The sequence below is a fragment of the Netta rufina genome (assembly GCF_964035555.1).
Source record: "Netta rufina genome assembly, chromosome: 2".
In the NCBI taxonomy this organism is placed as follows: Eukaryota; Metazoa; Chordata; class Aves; order Anseriformes; family Anatidae; genus Netta; species Netta rufina.
The window spans coordinates 130759539-130780498 of NC_140124.1; the positions used below are offsets into that span (position 1 = coordinate 130759539).

At 35.2% G+C, this 20960-nt stretch overlaps 1 protein-coding gene across 1 annotated transcript in view; it reads left to right on the forward strand.

The window, feature by feature from the left end:
- Positions 1 to 243: 243 nt before the first annotated feature.
- The window catches only part of RALYL (RALY RNA binding protein like), a gene marked incomplete at its 3' end in the record, with an annotated part of 332145 nt that continues 311428 nt past the window's right edge, over positions 244 to 20960 (forward strand). The window contains exon 1 of the mRNA XM_084281683.1: positions 244 to 303. Coding sequence (XP_084137809.1) covers positions 285 to 303 — 19 coding nt within the window. The 5' untranslated portion in view covers positions 244 to 284. The remainder of the gene's footprint in view (positions 304 to 20960) is intronic.

Genomic DNA, 20960 nt, shown 5'->3' on the forward strand with positions numbered 1-20960 from the left:
CTGACTATTTTCTGTACAAACAAAGTGAAAACAGAGAAAAGTGAAGAAAAGTAACATTATAAGTCTGAAAGATGGCCCCTTTTCTTTTTAGCTTTCTCTTTTATGTGGTACCAGAGGGGTGCAGAAGGCTATATGCCTTCAGTCTGTGGAAAATAATAACTGCATTTGACAGCAGCCTTTCAAGTCCCAAAAGATTTTGCCAAAACATGCTCTTTTGCTATATTTGCTGAAATGCTTCCTCTGATTCAGAAAAGTTCCTTACATCACACTTTCCAGATCATAAAATGGTAGGGAAGAGAAATCATTAAATCTGTTAAGTGCAGATAAATATCTTATTGACACGATATGTCAAGAGAATCAGACATTCACACTAATATGACTTTGTCTATGAATTGTATATGACTACATTAAAGAATACCAACAATCTGGCTCATAGACCTCATTCCAGGCAAATCTTTGTGTAGTTTGTTGTGTACATACCAGTCAGCAGGAGACACAAGTCTCAGATTATTAATTTCACCAAATTAGTCTAGGATCTTCTATATTTACAGTAATAATAATAATAAATTAAACACACAAACAAACAAAAACAAACAGTTATTTCAATTCTTTATAAATGCATTAGATTTTCTTTCTTACTCACTGATTTCCAAACAAGACTGATCATGGTAACTTTTTCTACACATATTTGTGTGATACAAGTTTGTGTGTTTTATTTTGTGGGGTTTTGCTTGTTTATTTGGTTGGTTGGTTTTTGGTATGCAACATATCACTGCTACTTAAATTTTCTGTCTTTTGAAATTAAAATAATAAGTAACCAGCAGCTAATAACTGATCAGCATCTTCAGGATATTTGGTAGGAAGTAGTAGCCCTCCTTTCTTTGACCTAAAAGCATCGTCTCAAAAAGTGCTTTTGCTTAAAAAGACCATAACGGGGAAAAAAACATCAGAGTTGACCATAGTTAATTGTACATTTAGTGGCAAAGAGTTCTTGCATATGACAGTTAGACAGGAGAATCCACAACAGAGATCCCTGCAGATTTATTCCCCAGACTGCCAAAACAATGAAAAGTCTCTTGTTACCACATAGAGATTTGGGCTCAACTCCAAATGAGAAAATTCCTTTCAATAAGTGCGTATGGCATCCACATCAAGTTGATTACATGTCATTGAATTTAGGTGCTTGCTTTAAGTTGCTAGCTCAAAATTTCTAGTGTCACTTAAAAAAAAAAAAAAAAAAAAAAAAAAAACAGTCAAACAGTGAGAAGGGGACTATGGGTTCTAAATTAAAATAATCATGATAGTGGCAAGGCTGTGCAGGAAACTGCTGTGCCAGTAAGCATCTCACGGGGACTTCTCCAGTACCAGCTGTGATTAATGCTGCAGTCTACAACCTTTGTATAAAAGCTGAGTCCTGATAGAGATTGCTAATAGCACAATGCCATCCTTTTTTGTTTTGACTTAAAGGAATACATCATAAATGAAATGAATGACATCAAAGACTGGAGTAAGAGAAACAGGCTGAAGTGTAATAGTTTAAAAGTCAAGACCAGAAATATGGGGTTATTTAATGAAACCTCTAATTATAAATTAGGAGTTTATCAGAGTAAGCTCCAGTAAATCAGAGCTGGACCTCAGGGTAATCCCAGAAATACTATCAGGCACAATTTTTGCAGCCATGGGAAAGACAAATATTTAACTATAATTTATCAGAGAGACAACAACAGAACAAGGGTCTATCTGTACCTACTAATCAGGCACAGGAAAGCCTCACCTGAAATACAATACCCTTGCTTAGGAAGCACAATTTCAGATGGGAATAAGTGCAGAGAAGGGATGCAAAATTGATGACTGGGAGACAGAAGCTTTGATACGAGGTGTCTGTGAAAAGGATTGTTTCATTTATCCCAATCAACTGAAGGCTGAGAAGGGATTGCTTTGTGTAGGTAGAACAATGCATGTAAACTCAAGGGAAAAAAAAAAAATCAAAATGTATTCTGGGCAATTGCATAAAGCGGTGAGGTTCTAGGGAAAAAAAAAAAAAAAAAAAAAAAAAAAAGACTATAAAAGACTATTCTCTCAGCACTGGAACTAGCACATGCTGGGATGATACTTGTTTGTCTCCTGTGACCACCAGAAAATTGAGTGCTTTGGGAAAGTTTGGGCTCAACCATTTTCTTCTGAGTGTGGGAACAAGGAGGTGGTGAATTCACCCACAGATGACAAAGTCAGTATGGTATATATCTCTTGAGATGATTACTCTTATGTTTTAACAGTGATCAAGAAGAAAGGTTGGTAAAGATCAGGCAGATTAAGGCTGAAATTTATTTTAGAATTCTTTCAAATATCAAATATATATCAATTGCACAGTATTTTGCAAGCTGGTAATGCTGCACTGCTCCACTGTGTTCAGAAATCCTCCAGTTAACATCTGCTACCATAATGGTAACATACTGATTTCCCAAATCCCAGAGATTCAAAACAGCAGATGGAGACTTCATCTCAGCAGATGAGATCTCTCTACCTATCACTGCCCTTTTCATCTATCAACACTTATAACTACGCTGAAAATATGCTAGTTTTTTTATTATTATTATTTTTATGCCATAAACTCTTCAGTACTGAGTTTAGTTTCCAGTTGAACAGCTAGCTACTTCTATAAATAAAAACTGTGAATTGTTAAGTAATATTTAATTCCATTATTTCAGTGGTCATTTCATCCTTTTATCTATGACAAAATTAAAGACATAAATTTGCAGAAATACACAGTTGCTTATATTAATATATATATATTATGAAATAACTGTCTTTAAATAATAAAAAATAGGAAAAAATCACTCTATTTTTTATGAAAATTTACTTTGTTAGTATCAAGGTCGCTTCTTCCAGCAAAATGTTTGACAAGAAGAGAATGTGCAATACTGAAAGATGATCACAGGCCTGTTAATAGCCTGAGTTACCTGTCTGGAAAAGTAAATAGTCTCCACAAATTGAAAATTTGAGGGATTTTGGAGGGGGAGGGGAAGGGAATTACTGAAGGTTCAGTAATATAATTATGGTAAATAAGTCACTAGCATGGTTCCCTTTTATATTTTATTTTTAGCTAGTGATTTGACTTATCAATGAGAGTTTAATTCCTGAAACTTAAAAGTCAATGTCCAAAAATATCATTTGAAATTTTTGAGTCTCCCCTATAACTATCTTGTAAGTTTTCTTGTCTAGCACAGAAAATATGGAACAGCTATTAAACTGCTGTTCTCTTAATAAACATTAATTATAAGACAGCAGGTGATTAATCATTGGTAATGAGCTATAGATGACTTTTAATGGTCAGCTAATAGTGTCATGGGCCTTTAATACTGAAAATAATTAAAACTAATAACAGATTGTATGGTGAATATGCATGATAAAAATGTGCTTATATTAGAAAAAGCAGCACCCAAATACAGAAGGAATATTTTACCCTGTTACCATGACACTTTAGCACAGTGGTTAGGGCATTCACAAGTGGTGAAGATCTGCATTGTCCCAGTTTTAAGGACCATTTGATACAGGGCTTGGATTGGGGTTACAATTTACCACTGTTGGTTTTCCTATCAAGGTTAAAATTCTAACAGGCATATTGCAATTATTCTCCCTTGTTGCTTTTTCTGGCAGAAGAAATTTTTAATTATAGCAGAGAGAGTGAATCCTTAATGGAAAAGAAACTTTCTCTGACACCTTTCTGTTTCTGGAACAACCTATAGATGATTACTAGGGAACTCTTTTGAAAACAGAGATGTGAGTTGAAATCTCTCTCTGGGTGCAAAGAAAATGTAACCCTGGCCTTTTCCTTCCTAGATGGCACTAAGTATGGTCCTGCTTTGATAGGTTCTGAATTTTCTGGTGGAAAAGGGAAACAAATCATTAACAGAAACAGAGTTATGGTCCCAAAAAATGTTTCAAGGCTATTCATATTGAGAAATATTTTGGATCTTTGTATTGCTCAGAATGAAAGGTTTTTTCTACACTCATATCCTGTTGCCTCACTTCAACACCTTAGTTGCTAACTGACTGCTTTGAGCCACTCTCCCCACATGTTCTGTGGTAGCCTGAAGATTTGCCAATACTGGTCAGTTCTTCCTGGTCTGACAGGCACATAGAACAGCATGGTTTACGTCTATAGGGCTAAACTTTCTCCTGAAACAGGTCTAAGCTTTCCCCTCAAACAAGTCTTATCCATTGTGTCTTGTTCCTTGAAAACATTATCTTCCAAACACTGTTTGATATTGTTCTGAAAATACTAGCTGGCCCAAGCCAAAGCCATGGCATGTATGCTAGTATTGGAATAGTAGTTATAGGACAGGGCTTGAACCCGTGTCCTTTCACTCTCTGAGTGAACAAAATTGCTGTTATAGTCTTTGGTGTCTGCTTTATGGATTAACATTACAGAGCCTCGAACCAGGGCCTACAGGTTAGGCCTTATTATGCTGCTGTTAAAACTGTTTTTTTTTCAAGGAGCATCTTGAGCATCTTCACCACTAGTTGCCAAATTAATAATTAACGATTCTACCGTATAGAAAAACAATTTGCTGAAGGTAAGAAAATAAGGACAATTTGGAGAATAAATTGCTGGGATTTATTTATTTATTTTTAACACGGCAGCCATTCATGAGTTTTTATATGTCAAAAGTAAAAGAATATGTTTATCAAAGTGGGAACAGATGTGAATTCAATCTTTATGTGGTCTTGATTTTGAGATAATTCGTTTACTTTACACCATCTTATTCTATATTTTCAGCACCTATTAACATGTTATGTCACCATGCCAAGTATAAAGTCCTGATCAGTCAAATGTTTACACAGATGAGCAGCTTTAAAAATGCTAGCAACCACAATTAAGACAATGTGAATGCCCATGTGAATAGCTGCTTGAATTTGTAAGCTTTTCTGAGAACTCACACTAGATTGCAAGGTCTTTGCAGGTGATACAGTAACAGTGAAACTTGTAGGTTTTATTCTGGAACCAGAACTGTTCTATTCACATCACTGGAGCTATTTCCACATTGCAGTAATGTGAACAGAAAGGGCATAGTGTTGGGCATTTTTCCGGCTGCTATACAAACAGATAATGTAATGGCTTTTTAATAAAAAACTCAGCCATCTAGTCTAATTAAGCAATCACACAGAACACTGCAGAATTAATAATATTGATTTTTACTACTTCTTCATTTGCTTTTTAGATTAGCAAAAGATTCTTAGTAATTGTAAATGAGCAAGATTCAAAGGTCATAGAAAACAGGCAAAGTAGGGAAAGAGAACAAAGCAGAAATGCAGGGAAGAAGAAGGAGAAGTTGATATTAAGAAAGATATGAAAGATCAGGTAAGGAAACTGAGAAGTAAAGGAAGAACATAAGATCAGGAAAGGTAAGAAGTAGAAAATACAGATCTCTAAGAATTATCTTCAAGTTGTCTTAGATTGCATTTTGTACTTTAAAAGAAAAAAACAAATCAGTGGATTATTTATACATCGCTAGAATGAAACTAAAAATAAAAGGCAAATGTGAAATATACTTTTTTTTTAATATCACCGCTATTTAAGTGACAGAATACGTATAGCTGATTGCCTTAACATAAAATAATGAAATAATAATATTATGAAATAATATTATTTCATTATTAAAATAATGGAATAATAATATGCCTTGACAATGAGCTTAGCCCTTTCAATAGCAAAAGATATATTTTTTGTTTTAAACTAAAAATGTACATAAAAGATAAAAATCACTCTTAATATTGCCTTGGCAAAAGTGCTTTAGTGCTTTTTTCAGGCTCATGATCTAGCATTATGACATTTTTTTTTATTATTATTATTTTTTCCCCTTGGGCAGGGGGTAGAGGGGCTGGTTAAAAATGATTCCTTACAAGGACAGCTGGGTCATTTGAAACTTTCTGAAAATGATGGTGTTTTGGATGAGAGCTCACATGAGCTTGCTGCCAGATTTCAGATGAGACATTAAACCAACCCTCTGACCGCTTGTAGTCATTAAAGAGCAGAAGATATTTTTTGGAAGAGCAACACTGTAGAGTACCTATTGTGCTGGCCAAATTCCAATGTGGAAAATTAGATTCTGCCTACTGATGATTGCCTCTTCTATTTCAAAAGACAAGTCGTGCTTTCTACATACTGTCCTAGATATTACATATGAGTATGACCTGGAACATAGTGCTTAATCCATCAATGCTTATCTACCTTGCTGAATTGTCACCCTGATCCATTTATTAACTTTGTTAAAGAAGCAAGTGTCCCATTTTTCATCAGTGGGATAGCAATTTAACTTCTGTATAAAACACAGGTAACATTAAATGTAACATTCAGATCACAACTTCAGAAGCTAATAATTCAGGAAACTGACATGTTAGGTTTCTTTTATTAATAATATCTCTGTGTCAATATGCTTGTATGTTGTGAAGCTCATGTAAGCACACAGGTATGATTCCCTTCCTTGAAACATTTGAGTTCTAGTACAGTTTTTGACACCCACAAAAAAACTTCAGATCTGAACTTCAGGTATACAATTAATATTAGTTTTATTAACATAATAATAATAATTTATAAAGAGAAAGGATGAAAATTTTAAAAGCTTAAAATACTTAATTGGGTTTGGGCCAACACTAAAGCTGAAACAGATTTAGATTAATGTTGAACCTTTCCTCAAATACCTCAGTTGCAAAGGCAAGTGATTACAACTTGTTTAAGTCTTTTTAAAGACACAGACATATTGAAATAAATCCTAAGTCCTTTAAAGTGAAACGATGTGAATGTTGGTAGAAAGGATCGTGCATATGTGTAAGACAATCTTGCAACATAGGGCTCCAGAAATCCCAGAATTTGAAAGGCAGCAACTACAGTGGTTGAGATCCTGCAGAAAGAAAGGCAATGTACAGCAAGATCATTTTCATTGTTTTAGTGATAGGACTCCAATTAGGACAGGATTTTTTTCTGGTGGTGGTGGTGGTGGGTTTTGTTCCTTGCTTCTTTTTTTTTTGTTTTTTTTTTTTTTTGTTTTGCCTTGTAATTACATGTAACATCATTAAAAAGATTAAGTGCTGTGATAAATTCTGCATTTTTGCTTATCTTAAAATAATAACTGTAAATGTTTTCAGATAAACAGATAATTTAAAATCCTGTCATCCACTTCATGTGTTAGGATTTCTTTAAGGGTTCAAATAAGTCAGATTCTGTTTCATGTTCAGGCACGTAATTTTTCCAATAGAAAGAGATATAATGCTTCCATAGCAACACATGAAATACATCAGGTTCAAGCTAAAACTTGCCCTAAGAGCTACTGGTATAACTTAACAGGAAGTTCATTTATTATTAAGACAAAAAGGTTTTATTTATTCTTCAAAAACAAAAACAAAAACAAAAACACGACAAGTATGTCTGGTATTTCTTATTAATGGTTAAGTAAAATTACTCTTTACATCAGTAAAGCTGGAACACCTCCTTCCCTCCCCCCCCCCCCCCCATGTATTGTACAAAATCTATTAGTAGATTTAATAGCTGTACAAGTGTATCTTAATGAACCTTAGGATGGTATAGCATTCCTTGTAATTGCTGACAACTATGTTGCTTTAGGTTTAAGATCATGCACGCTTATCAGAGATGCCATTGACTTGTACTTGTTCTGTTTATTGATTGCTTAATTAGTTTCCAAGATAGCTAATCAGGGACAGATGCAAGTATTTAAGCATCTCTTGCTGTGTCTTACTCTGAGCACAAAATTGTGGAGCAGATGTGTGATTTCAACAAATAAATTAGCCTCAGTGCAGTGAGATAGTTTGAATTGTGATATAGGATACAGCATTGATACAGCAATGCTCTTTATACTATGAAATGAATTTGGGGGAAGCTGGTATGCTGAATCATGCTCTAAAATGTACCTGTAAGGATAGCTTTCTTGGTTTTCCAAATGATCGTGTAAAGAGGACCTTTCTTCTTTTTCCTTCTACGTTATTGGTTGTTAAACGTAGCTTTTAACAGTCAGAGTAGAAAGGTTTTTGATAACAATGACAACATCCAGGTCTTTCTCTGTCATAGAAATAAAATAAACTGAAAGTCGGTGGTTTTTAGTGGAGAATCACATCACATTTACACATCATTGGTAAATGATTAATGGTAAATAATTACTGGTAAATAAATAAAATCTGGGTAAATATTGGACTGTGGTGGGTGGTGTCTGTCTCAGAAAGTTAAAAACTCAGTTTAAGCTAACAGTGTCTTGTTTAGACAAAAGCAAGATGAAGTGTTTAAATCCATCTCTTTTAAAGTGGCATTGAGTTCTTATCTTGAACAAAATTACAGAAAACATTGATAAGGAAAACAATTTGAAATAGAAAAATCCAAACGTTTTGGGCTGAAAAACTTTATGCTCCATTTGTAGATTTTCTGAAGGACTGTACTCCTTAATGAATAGTTCAGCAAAACTGATTCAAATTCACATCTTTTGGCTTATTGTATCTACATGATAAAAACAAAGCATTTATTGTGAAAAGCAGCATATAAATCTACTATACGTGGTGCCGATACCGTATATAAGAATTATCTGACTAAGTATGGAGCTAAAGGTAGGCATTCTATATTTATAATTAGGTATTACTAACTCTTATTTCTCATGACTTTAAAATAACAGCGAAATCCACCTAAATTTACATATATATATATATATCCATTTTAATCCTTATAATAGAAATAAAGGAGACCTATTCATAAAACAGTTCTTCTCAGGTTTTAATGAAGTATCATTAATGAAGATGCTAATACCCGAGAGAACAAGCATTCACAAAGAATTTGTGCTTTCCAGTGACCTCTGAAACTTTTGACAGTGGTTCAATGTACTTCTAACAGTTATTTTTTGAACAACACTGCACGTTTTTCAGGTCAGCATTGAGCTGACAGGTTTTAATACACATTTTCTAGCCCCTTGCCCATATAGGCTGAATAGTTCAGTACTCAGAATTATGCCTTTATTATCTGAGAAACCACTCTACTGTGCTACCTGCAATTGTTTAATACAAGACCAGAGCAATGGTGTTCAAGGCTCCTATTGGAGCCTCTCTACAGGAAGGAGAGATTCACAGAGCGAGCAATCTCACAGGTAAACTCAAAGGATATTGAACCAAGAGTGAGCTTTAATAAAAGTAAGTAGAGAAGAAAAGTGAAAAAATTAATGGAGTAACAAATATTAATTTCTAAAAAAATCTTTCTTAAATGATTTGTCATTTGTGAAGCTTTGGAAGAAAGAATGTCATAACTATTTTCAAAAAATCAATACATTACTTTTATTATCAACAGATGTATCAGTTGATTAACTTAAACAGATATGTAAACATCTAATTCTGCTCTAACGCAATGTTTGCAAGGTTAACTATGTACTGCTAAGTAATAGTTCATTACTACTGAAACATCAATTCACGTATCACCTTTTCAGAAATACCTCAACTTAGTGTGTGAAAGATGCTCTGCCCACTGTTTCTCAATCATCAGTATTTTGCCTGGAATTCTGAAATCATTAATAAGATAATATCAGGACAATTCATGATTTTAAACTCTTTAAATAAGGTAGCAACACTTTATTGTCTTGAGTCTTACTTGGACTTGAAGTGTTTCTGTTCCTAAAACCACTAAGGATTCACGTTGTATAATGAAGGTTCGTGAGTATGATAAAAAATTAACCACCCAAGTATCTATGTTAAAGAACTTTAAAAAAAAAAAAAAAAAAAAAAAGATGGCTAAATACTGTATATGGACTTTTTTTTTTTTTTTGGGTCACAAAACTTGGGGTTATTTTATTATTTCAAACCAGATTTCAGATGAAAGTTTTATTAGACTGAATTCAGCATCTCTTAGAAAAGAAATGTTTGGCCATTTCAATTTGTCCAATGAAACACCAATCCAATGTCCAATGAAGTCAAGATTCTTCCAAGATAATATCCTCATCTGTTTCTACTTTAATATTTCTACTTTGGTATAAGCAGGTATAATAAAATACATTCAAATAAAGATAACTGAACCTGAGGCATGTAGCAAAACCAACCTCAGGAAATGTTCCTATTACACTGTTGTTTTTTTTTTTATTTTTTTTTCTTTGCTTTTTTTTGGGGGGGGGGGTATATTTTAATGTAAAAATACAACACAATAATATAAAACAATAACAACAACAAAACAGAATAGCTGGGATCAGAAAACTGGAAGACTGTAAGATTTACTTGACGTTATTGGAGTTACTTGAACAGCAAGATCTTGTAGTAGTTTGGAGACATGTAATATAACAGTCAGTGCAGTATCATATAATCCTCTTGCAAACCCTAACTACACATCAAAGGAGTAAAAATGACTTGTGATAGTCATTTGTTCTTTTCAGTACACATTGCATTCAAATTATCATTTACTGTCAGCACCAAGAGATTTCACAACACAGTAAGAGATTACATATTAACATCAGACTCTCCAGAAAACATTGGAACTAAAGGATGAATTTTATAAGTCTGCTTGTAGTCAGCACCAGGTTCTGACTCTTAATAAAACAAGCCTAGAGAAAAGGGGAGTTTAGATAAATTCAAAGCAATTCCTGGGATGTGGATGAACATTTGATCATATTATTGCTACAGTTCAATAACTATTTTCTAGAAAGACACCTAACCAACACATTGATTTTCAAAAATAACCTGCTATACACTTCATTTCTTGATGCAATGAGATCATGCACTAAGCCATGTTCTGAAAAGTTGAAAAATACAATATTTACCAACATTATTAAAATTCTCATCTAAGGTGCTCAATGTTATCTGAAGGTGTGTGTGATTAGTTCCCTTAACTTAACTGAAAGTCTTCAAAACACCAGCTTAAAATAAGCAAAAAAAGGCTACTTCTTAAACCTCCAACATTTATTTCTAGACAGCCTAAGCCTCACATAATCTTAAACTAATAACAAAACCTTTTTTTCTATTTTTTTCTCTCTCTTTTTTTTTTTTCTTTCAACTTTGAAACAATTACACTCCTAAAATGAGGACAGATATTTGAGAAGTCAATGACTTTCTGCTGTCACTATTGTCAGTTGAGAAGCACACAGAGGCAACAGTAGCATGAGTACTTCAGCATTAGGTGGGAACAGCCAAGAACAAACAGTTCCTGGAGTCTCCAGTGCACAAGCAGCAGCAGAGTAACATTATCTCCCTCCATTTGGCAAGGGCATTTCAAAGATGATATTCAGAATCCTTAGAAACGTAAGGATTAATCAATTTCCAACACTGTGAGCCCACACTTTAACAAAAATCTTCTTGTGTTGCACAATTTAATTTCAAATATACTCATTTTTCTCTTTTTCAAATCTACCTCATGTAGTAGATACATACATAAGTTAGATAGCTTTGCAAGAAGGATTAATAATAATTCCACAGACCCTGGTAAATCACACAGTCTTTTATTTAAGGTGAAAATAACACACTGAAAGCAGATGACATACAAATTTATTAAACTCAGTTAAGCAAAATTATTTACTTTATGACTAAACAACTGAATAATACTCTTCTAACTCCTAAACTGATAATTATGGTTTTTAAATATTCAATTTTTATTTCTTTATTTATTTTTGCAATGAGATTTGTATTTGCAATTTGAGCCTGTTTACAAAGATTTGAGACAGGAAGAGTAGAATGAAAAAGGAGGGAATATAGAATTATAAGAACTACTTTGTAATAAGGTTTCCATAAAACATATTTTATTTTTCTACAGTGGTGTGGATAACTAGATATCTACTTTGGGTCTGATGAAGCAGAAATTGAATTGAAGCAGGCCAAATCCACGTTTTCTGTCTAAATGTAAAATCCTGCTCACTTTCTGAAGTATTGTTTGTTTGTTTTTTTCTCCTTTGTGCACACATATCACATATACATGTAGCTGAACATGTTTCCAGAGTCATGAATGTAATTGTTCAAGCTTCAGTAATGACATAGTCTTTACCTTCAGAAGGAGAAAAAATTACAACTTGCTCATGTAGTCAAATGTCTCTTAATGATCTAATATGATTTCAGGTGTTGCTTGCCAGGTGAGAGAAGAACACTGAAGTGTAAAATGATCTCATTCACCTCTCCAATCTGCTCAAGAAATACAGAGAAAGCAGAAGCAGCACTTGGTGTACAGGTAGTCCTAAGTCTGTTCCAGTCTGAATTCAGGTCTGCTCAGCAGCGTTTGTTCAGAGGACTCTGCAACACTTAGGTAATGCTGCTTAAGCAGCATTAATTTTGGCCCATTTGCCATGCACTGAACTGCCCTAAATATGATGCTGCAGAGAGAAACCGATTTTTGGCTGTTAAAATGCTGTCTTCCATTGTGCTGAGAATGCTCAACTGAATACCCATGGAGATGCTTCTAAGGTCGATTAAGAGGAAGCAGCATGGAGTCTGCAGTTGTATCAAAGACACTGTATCAGATCAGTGCTACATAGCAAATTATCACAGTCTTAAATGGTGAGGAAAGAACAGCGTGAATGTGGGAAACAGATATAATTAATGTTTCCACTTTAATAGTTATCATTTTGAGAATTTTAGTTTCACAGTATGTAAGCAGCTTAAAGATATATTTCTGCTGCATTCTTAGTCTTGACTTTTAGACAAACATTTGCTGAGTCAAACCTATAGTGTAGACCAGTAGACTGGTAGTTTCACATAAACTATAAACTTGCCAAACTAATTCATGCATTTGATACTTTTTACCTATCAGAGAACTATTTTTCCCTCTGGATTATACTTACTAATTTTTGAAAACAAGTCTTTTTTGTTTCCACATAGTCCATTTAACAACTAAGTTTCTTTAAAATGCTTTTTATTTTTAAGAAAAACAACATAAAGATATCTTATCTCAGATAGCATAAGACTATCTCAGGGGACAGGAGGCTGGAGAACAGCCCTGCAGAAAGGGATCCTGGTATTTTGGTTGACAGCAAGTTAAATATGAGTCAGCAACATGCCCTGGAAACCAGAAGGGCCAACCATATCATGGGGTGCCTCAGGCCCAGCACTGCCAGACACTTGAAGGAAGGGATTGTCCTGCTCTGTTCTGTGCTGGCGCAGCCTCACCTCAAGCACTGTGTGCAGTGTTGGCTGCAATGATAACAAGGACATAAAACTATTAGAGAGTGCCCGAAAGAGGTCTACAAATATGTCAAAGGGTCTAGAGGGGAAAACATATGCAGAATGGCTGAGGTCCCTTATTTTTTCAGCTCAGAGCAGAGGAGGCTGATGGAATGCCTCATGGCGGCCTGCAGCTTCCTCATGAGAGAAGTGGAGAGGGCAGCACTGAGCTCTGCTTTCTGGAAACAGTTACAGGAGCCAAGGGAATGCATGGAACTGTGACAGGGGGATTGAGGCTGGATATTAGGAAAAGGTTCTTCACTGAGAGGGTGGTCAAGCAGTGGAACAGGCTTCTCAAGGAACCGGTCACAGTACCACACCTGCTGGAGTTCAAGAAACATTTAGACAATGCTCTAAGACACATGATCTGATTATGGGCTGGTCCAGTGCAGACCCAGGAGTTGGACTCGATGGTCCTTGATGATTTGAGGTTTAACAAAAGCAACTGGGAAGGAACAACCACATGTATCAGTACAGGCTGGGAGATGACCTACTGGAGAGGAGCTCTGCAGAGAAGGACCTGGGGGTGCTGGTGGACAACAGGTCGATCATGAGCCAGAAGTGTGCCCTGGTGGCCCAGAAGGCCAATGGCATCCTGGCGTGCATTAAAAGGAGAGCAGCCAGCAGGTCAAGGGAGGTGACCCACACCCTCTACTCTGCCCTGGTCAGACCTCACCTGGAGTACTGTGTCCAGTTCTGGGCTCCCCGGTACAAAAAAGATAGGGATCTCCTGGAAAGGGTCCAGCGGAGGGCAACAAAGATGATACGGGGCCTGAAGCATCTTCTCTATGAGGAAAGACTGAGAGACCTGGGTCTGTTCAGCCTTGAGAAGGGAAGACTGAGAGGGGATCTTATCAATGTTTATAAATACCTGAAGTGTGAGAGTCAAAGGGATATGGCCAACCTCTTTTCAGTGGTTTGTGGGGATAGGACAAGGGGCAAAGGCCATAAAATGGATCACAGGAAGTTCTGCACCAACATGTGAAAGAACTTCTTCACAATGAGGGTGATGGAGCCCTGGAACAGGCTGCCCAGGGAGGCTGTGGAGTCTCCTCTGGAAATATTCAAGACCTATCTGGATGCCTACCTGGGCAACCTGCTCTAAGGAACCTGGTTTGGCAGGGAGGTTGGACCCAATCATCTCTGGAGGTCACTTCTAACCCCTACAATTCTGTGATCCTTGTGGGTCCCTTCCAATTCAGGATATTCTATAATTCTATGATTCTTTAAAGTTCATAAAGAAGTTCCTTTCCTATGTTCTGATTATGGAAGCAATTACCCATCACGTTTCAGGCAGTTCTGCCTGAACTCCTTTCAAGGGAGGAATTTTAATTCTATGCTATGATGAAACATCTGTGAGCTGTGTTGCTTCTAGAATCTGAAAAAGTTTCATGAGTGTTTGCATGGGACAACTGCAACACCATGATAACACAGCAGCTATTGTTTGGTATTTACTTTCTAGTCACATCCAAAAACTTGCATGCTTATGAAGCCACATCTCTCCCCTGGGCTTTACAAGTAGCTGAGGTACACACCAGTATTTGGGTTGACACTTAATTGATACAAATGACTACGAAGTGATGGAAAACAATCCTAACGTGAGGTTTGAAGTATTTAAAAATGTATCCCCATTTTATATCTATGCCAGGGAGCATCAAGAGACCAGATGGTCCATTGAAGAGCACTGCCCTGGAGCTTCAGGGCATTACCCTCCCTGATGAAGGCACAGCCCCACAGCATGACGGCAGAGTGGTGAAGGACAGGGTCCATCAGCAGCCCCAGGCATGGCAAGGTCATGAGTCAAGTCCAGCATGAGACCACGGAGTCCCTTTGGGGGCTGTACAAATAAGGAGTGGAGACAGACCTACCTACAGCTTGGGTGCAAGGTTTGTGCAGGAAGCTCACAAGTTAGCAGTATACAGGTCTCATGGACACCTATAGTATAACTCAGGACAGGTCTTCAGGACAAGTCTGAGTGGCCAGGAATGAGCCTAAATTAAACCCCTATGCTCACAAGAAGAGGTGGTGGGTATAGAAGTATATGCTACATTTGTGTAACATTCAGATTTATCAATGATCTGAAAGAATTTTCATTAAACTAATCCTTCTTGTAATAGTGACTGCTGTTTATGGTCAGAAATATTTACTGAACACTAACACTTTTATCTTTTTCTCTATTTTTTTCCTCCTATCCCATTTTAAAAGATCTACTGACTTTCACTTTTCCTCTTGCTAGCTGACAGTTGTATTGCAGATATATAATTTTAAAGAAAATTTCCAGTATTTTGAAATATATTTGTTGATGTTATAAAGACCAGAAGAGGGAAGACATGAATCGATGGCTAAATATTTGCTTGTCTTTTTAAAGCATCTTTTTCAAGCCTATCAGAATCTTAGCCAAAAGAAAAACCCTGGCAACAAGAGGTATGATATACATAATAAATAAATAAATAAATAAAATAAAAACAAAAACCAGATAGTTAAGTGCAGCATCATTGTTTGTTTATGCAGACAGCAAGAGCCTACAAGAAGTGTAAGCCTAAATCCTATTCAGTAAAAGCAAGTTCCACCTTCCACTGACTTTAGTAGATACTATTCATGGCAGCATAATCTAAACAAATAGAGAAAAGCCTGTTTGCAATGAGATGTTTTGATATAGAGGGTCCAATTAATCCTTAGATGAGAACTAAAAATTAACTTATGTGTTGCAGCCATTTCAGTTGGATTTTTTTATTAGATATAAATAATCTTATTTTTTTCCCCTGAACCAGCTTTTCAAGGGCTCTTCTTATGCTGTCATGCAGTTTTAATACACAATGAACAATCATTACAGCAACATTAATCTGGCAGACATTATACTTCAAATAATTGCTGCCTGCCTTAATTCCTGGTTTGTCCTTTTGTAAGCATTAATTACATATGTCAACAACAATCAGTTTAGAGTAAGATAATTGCAGGTTAAAGATTGCAGGTTTAGAACCTTAAAAAAGGTTATTCTTAGCAAATATGTACTTGAAAGATAATGTCTTCATAGTATTAGTATTTTATTTACTTCAAGAGCTTCATGAATTTGTTGGAGGCCCCTTAGCTTAGACACATCAATAAAATGGGCAATCCATTATAATCATGTGGGGATTTTTGGTTGGTTGATTATTTTTTTTATGTATATTTTTAATGTATTTATCACACCAGCTAACATGCATTTATTTGTTGATGGTTTTGGACAAATGTATAGGTATTTACAGATATTTATTTAATTCCAGCATGTTTAAAGAACTGCTCAATAATATAGCTTTTTGAAGATTGTCCTAAAAATTTTTGCCAATTGCAATACTTTTGATAAAATTTATAGTGTCAATATAATTGTTCATCTATTTAATTACCTCAGCATTCTGTTTCGCTGTGGATCCAGTGTATTTGTCATGATCAGAGAATCACAAAATAACAGAAGGGATGGGATTGGAAGGGACCTCTAAGATTATTTAGTCCAAGCCCCTGCCAAGCAGGATCACCTAGAGCACATTGTGCAGGATGGCATCCAGGAGGGTTCTGAGTATCTCCACAGAAGGAAACTCCACAACCTCTCTGGGCAACCTGTTCTTTCATCCTCACAGTAAAGTGTCCCCTCATATGGAGCTGGAACTTCCTGTGCTGAATTTAGTTTGTGCCTATTGCCTCTCAGCACAATTGAAGAGACTTGCTCAATCCTCTTGACATCCTCCCTTCAGGTATTTATACACATTAATTAGGTCTCCCCTCAGTCTTCTCTTTTCGAAGCTAAACAGGCCCAGTTCTCTCAGCCTGTCCTCATATGACAGGTGCTCCAGTCCTCTAATCATCTTAGTAGCCCTCTGAACTTGCTCCAGTAGTTCTATGTCCCTCTTGTACTGGGGAGCCCAGAACTTGATCTGCTAGCATGCCCTTGATCACAAATTTGATTTGACTTACTCTTTTTAGATCCTTTTTGTTTTCATTTACTTTATTTATGAAATCATATGACGTCTATTTTCATCATCCATAACTCATACAAACATTGTTAAAAACCTGAAATGGAGGTGAATGTTTTGGTACAGCATTTTTTGCAGGTAGAAACCTATCTTTACAGGTAGAAAGCTACTCCTAATATCTAATACCTTTGCAAATTAAAAATCTTATTTTGTGGGCATGAAGAAGAACTGATCTGGTGTAAGAATAAATTTTTACATGCTGGAAGACTTCTTTCATGTCACCCCTTCATATCCTTCATAGCAGACATTTCCAGTGCCTTCAGTTTTTCCTCACAGGTCATGTTTTATAAATATATGTTTTTATCTATACTTACATACCTCATACCTCTGGTTAGTATTAATCTCTCAGATCTCTTCAAATTGTCTTTAGGCATAATGGTACCCATGCTTTGGCTGAGGCTTTATCAACTTCTATCAGAATAACTTAACACCTCTGTGATCCTCATAAAGCATTTCCCTTTAAACTGGTCAAAGTGAATTGGTTTCTCTTGAAACAGTAGCATGTTGTTATTGTTTGACCAAAAAGAAGTTTTGGAGACAATGCTACTCCTAGGTCATTTTACGCTGAATACTTTTCCCCGGATATTTTAACCTCTACTGCAGTTCTCTACAGCTGATCTTCTGTTCTTATTCAGTTATTTTTCAGTTCAGTCATTTGTACCACCTAGTACCACCTACAATCTTTATCAACAGATATATAACTAATATGCCAAAATAGAGGAAAACATGTAACTATTATTTCTCAGTATATTAAAAAAAAAAAAAAAAAAAAAAAGAGACAAACTTTGCTTTAGACTGTCTTGAACAGAAGCTATAGACATCAAACTAACTAAATAATGACTTTAAAAGTGTGATTTTATTTCCAAAAATTCATTTTTTTCCATATACTGAATTCAAGCTAAAATTCCAAAGAGAAAACTTAATTTTCAGCCATAGTACCTTCAGAATTACAACTGGTGAGATTATGAGATACTGCTTTCAGCTTCTGGCTAAATATGTTGTACTTTACTGGTACAGGTTTTATTTTTTATCATTTAGAGTGTACATAGATTTATTATTATTATTATTAATTAGACAGTTTTATTAAAATATTAACAACACATACTACACATAGAGGAATATAAATTGTTCATTGGTTAATTATCTGTCCCCAGCCTTTCAGTTGTGGCAGCTGAAAAAGGCTGTTTGAACAACTTCTCGTATGATAGCTTAAAGCAAAATGTCTCACTCCTGACAAAGCACTGAAGAACAGAATATTGATTAAGCTGAAACGGATAGCAGTCTTCTTATATGGGTAATGAATTTCTGCTTACAGTATATAAATATATAGAATATCATTGTTAAAACCTTAACAGTTTTAACAGCTTAACAGTTTTGAAGATATTCTAAAAAAGAGAAGAATTACTTTTTACCTATTCATATCATCTACTGATGCACTGCATTAATAAAACATCTAGCACTTTCAGAAAAGGTTGGTAATTAGTTGTCAGCACTTACCTACTAATGACAGCTGCAGAGGATATATTCTTAACTTATATTTTATTCAGGTACTAATGGTTGGAGTTAGAAGAATAATTAGCATACCAGGACATGATGATTCACACTGTTATTGATTTTGTTGCAACCAACTTCATGCTTCCATACAAAAACTGTCATAGTGATTATTTGTGGCTACTGGTATGCAACCCTTATATCAGATTTCTGTCTAGACAGTAACAACTTTTATAAAATATTTAGTAAGGGTGTCCATGACCCAGGAATTTTCTTGAAGCTTAGTTTTACTTGCTTATTTTCATTTTAAAATCTTTTAACAATTAAAAATACAGTGAAATTTCCTGGTTTAGAGAACCTTATGTATGTATGTATGTATGTATGTATGCGTTTATTTATTTATTTTTCTGGAAGTTATGTTTTGTTTTGTTTTGATTGTTTGTTTTTCTGAATGTTGTTTTAAATGTATAGAGCATATTATAGAACTGAAAAATTTATTGCTGTAATTAATCATAAGGAGGGTGCAGGATCTGGAGGGTGTTAAGTACATTTCACATCAGCAGAAATTTATCTGGAACAAAAACACCTAAGACTTTGTATACAAAAAAAATATATATTTTTTTTCTGGTATATCTCATCCATCAATTAGCTCTGGGGATTTCAGGGCCAGATTGACTTTCATATAGGAAATACTCATACAGAGGACATTGAAACCTGTCAAATTCTAAACAGACTGTGCTTTCAGAAAAGAAAAAAAAAAAAAAAAAAAAAAAAAAAAGAGTTATTCATATAGTTTATAAAATCCAGCAGAATAATCTTGCTGGAACTGGGAACTCAGGAATATGATCACACTCACTCCAGACTTCTGAGACTAACTAGCTCAACATAGCCTGCCTCATGTAGAGCTCCAGCTAGGACCCAGTGGGAAAAAGGAAAAAGGAAGGTACATCTTGAGTTCTGAGGCAGCTGACTTGGCATCTAATATGGATGTTTTTCTACATCCTTGGTATCATACCTACAACCATCTGTGTGTTGATATGTGGAACAGTTACAACACAGGAAGGTTATTATGTGCTCTTATCATGTAGGTATATTAGAAAATGTTTGTAAGCACTTGTTAAAATTCAAAGTACCATCTGAATCAATACCAGTGCCAGTGTGTTAGCATTTATGAGCATCTATATGTATGTGACTTACTTTGCATGTTTTCTGGGATATTTCAAATCAGTATTTACTATTTCAATTAGTAACCTTATGTGCATAGAAAAACATGCATTAGAGGGAACAAATATATTTGCTATTCTTTGTTGATCATTTGTCACTCTCATTTAGAAAAAAAAAAAAAAAAAAAAAAACTTTTAATCAATCAATGAAGGCACAAACTGTGCTATGTGCCTAAAGCAACCAACTGCGTAAGTTAATGACTAACAAAAAGCTGAAGTATATGACCCCATAGATTGAAATTTTTAATGTATTTACATTTTTATAATATTTTACTATAATAATATAAAGACCTCAAAGATTGTAAAATTTCATTTGGTTGCTAGGACCACAAAGAATGTGCAGTAACTAGGCCATGTTTTGTAATGCTTTATTGACAAAAGAAAGAGTATCAGTGCCAGATTTTTTTATTTATTTTTCCCAAGGTTGTTTGGTTTGGTTTGGTTCTATGTGGTTTGGTTTTATGTGTTTTGGTTTGATATGATGAATAATTAAATCAGCTTTACAATTTAGACTACAATCTTTCTAGGTAAAAAGTCAATTTCAAATCTGTAACAATCTATCTTTTTACAAGATTGTCTCTAGGTAAAGAAAGGTCCTCATAGTGAAGCATGAATGTGGAACTGTAGAAGATGAAGTTTCAGTTCAAAATTTTTTTTTCTTTAATTCTCATAAATTTTGATTTCTAAAACAGGTTACTTAAAAATATTGCATGCATACATTTTCATGCTTCCAATGAAGCATACATTTCCAAAATCAGGTTGGCTTACCTCACTCTTTAAGGCTGCAGTGACAGTGACACCTCATCTAAACCACCATTGTACAGGCATGTTTAGATGCATAGCTACAGTGAATCTGAGGATCCCTGGCAGATGGAATCACATGGGCAGTTCCAGATCCACAGATTACAGACATCTCTTTTCCAGGTTGAAAAAGTCCAGCTCCCACAGCATTTTCTATGGCCCTGAACCATGCTCTGTGCATGGGCTTGTTCCAGTTTGCTTGTAAGCCCCAAACAAGACACAGTACTCCAGATGCAACTTAACAAGCACAGAATAAAGGACAATA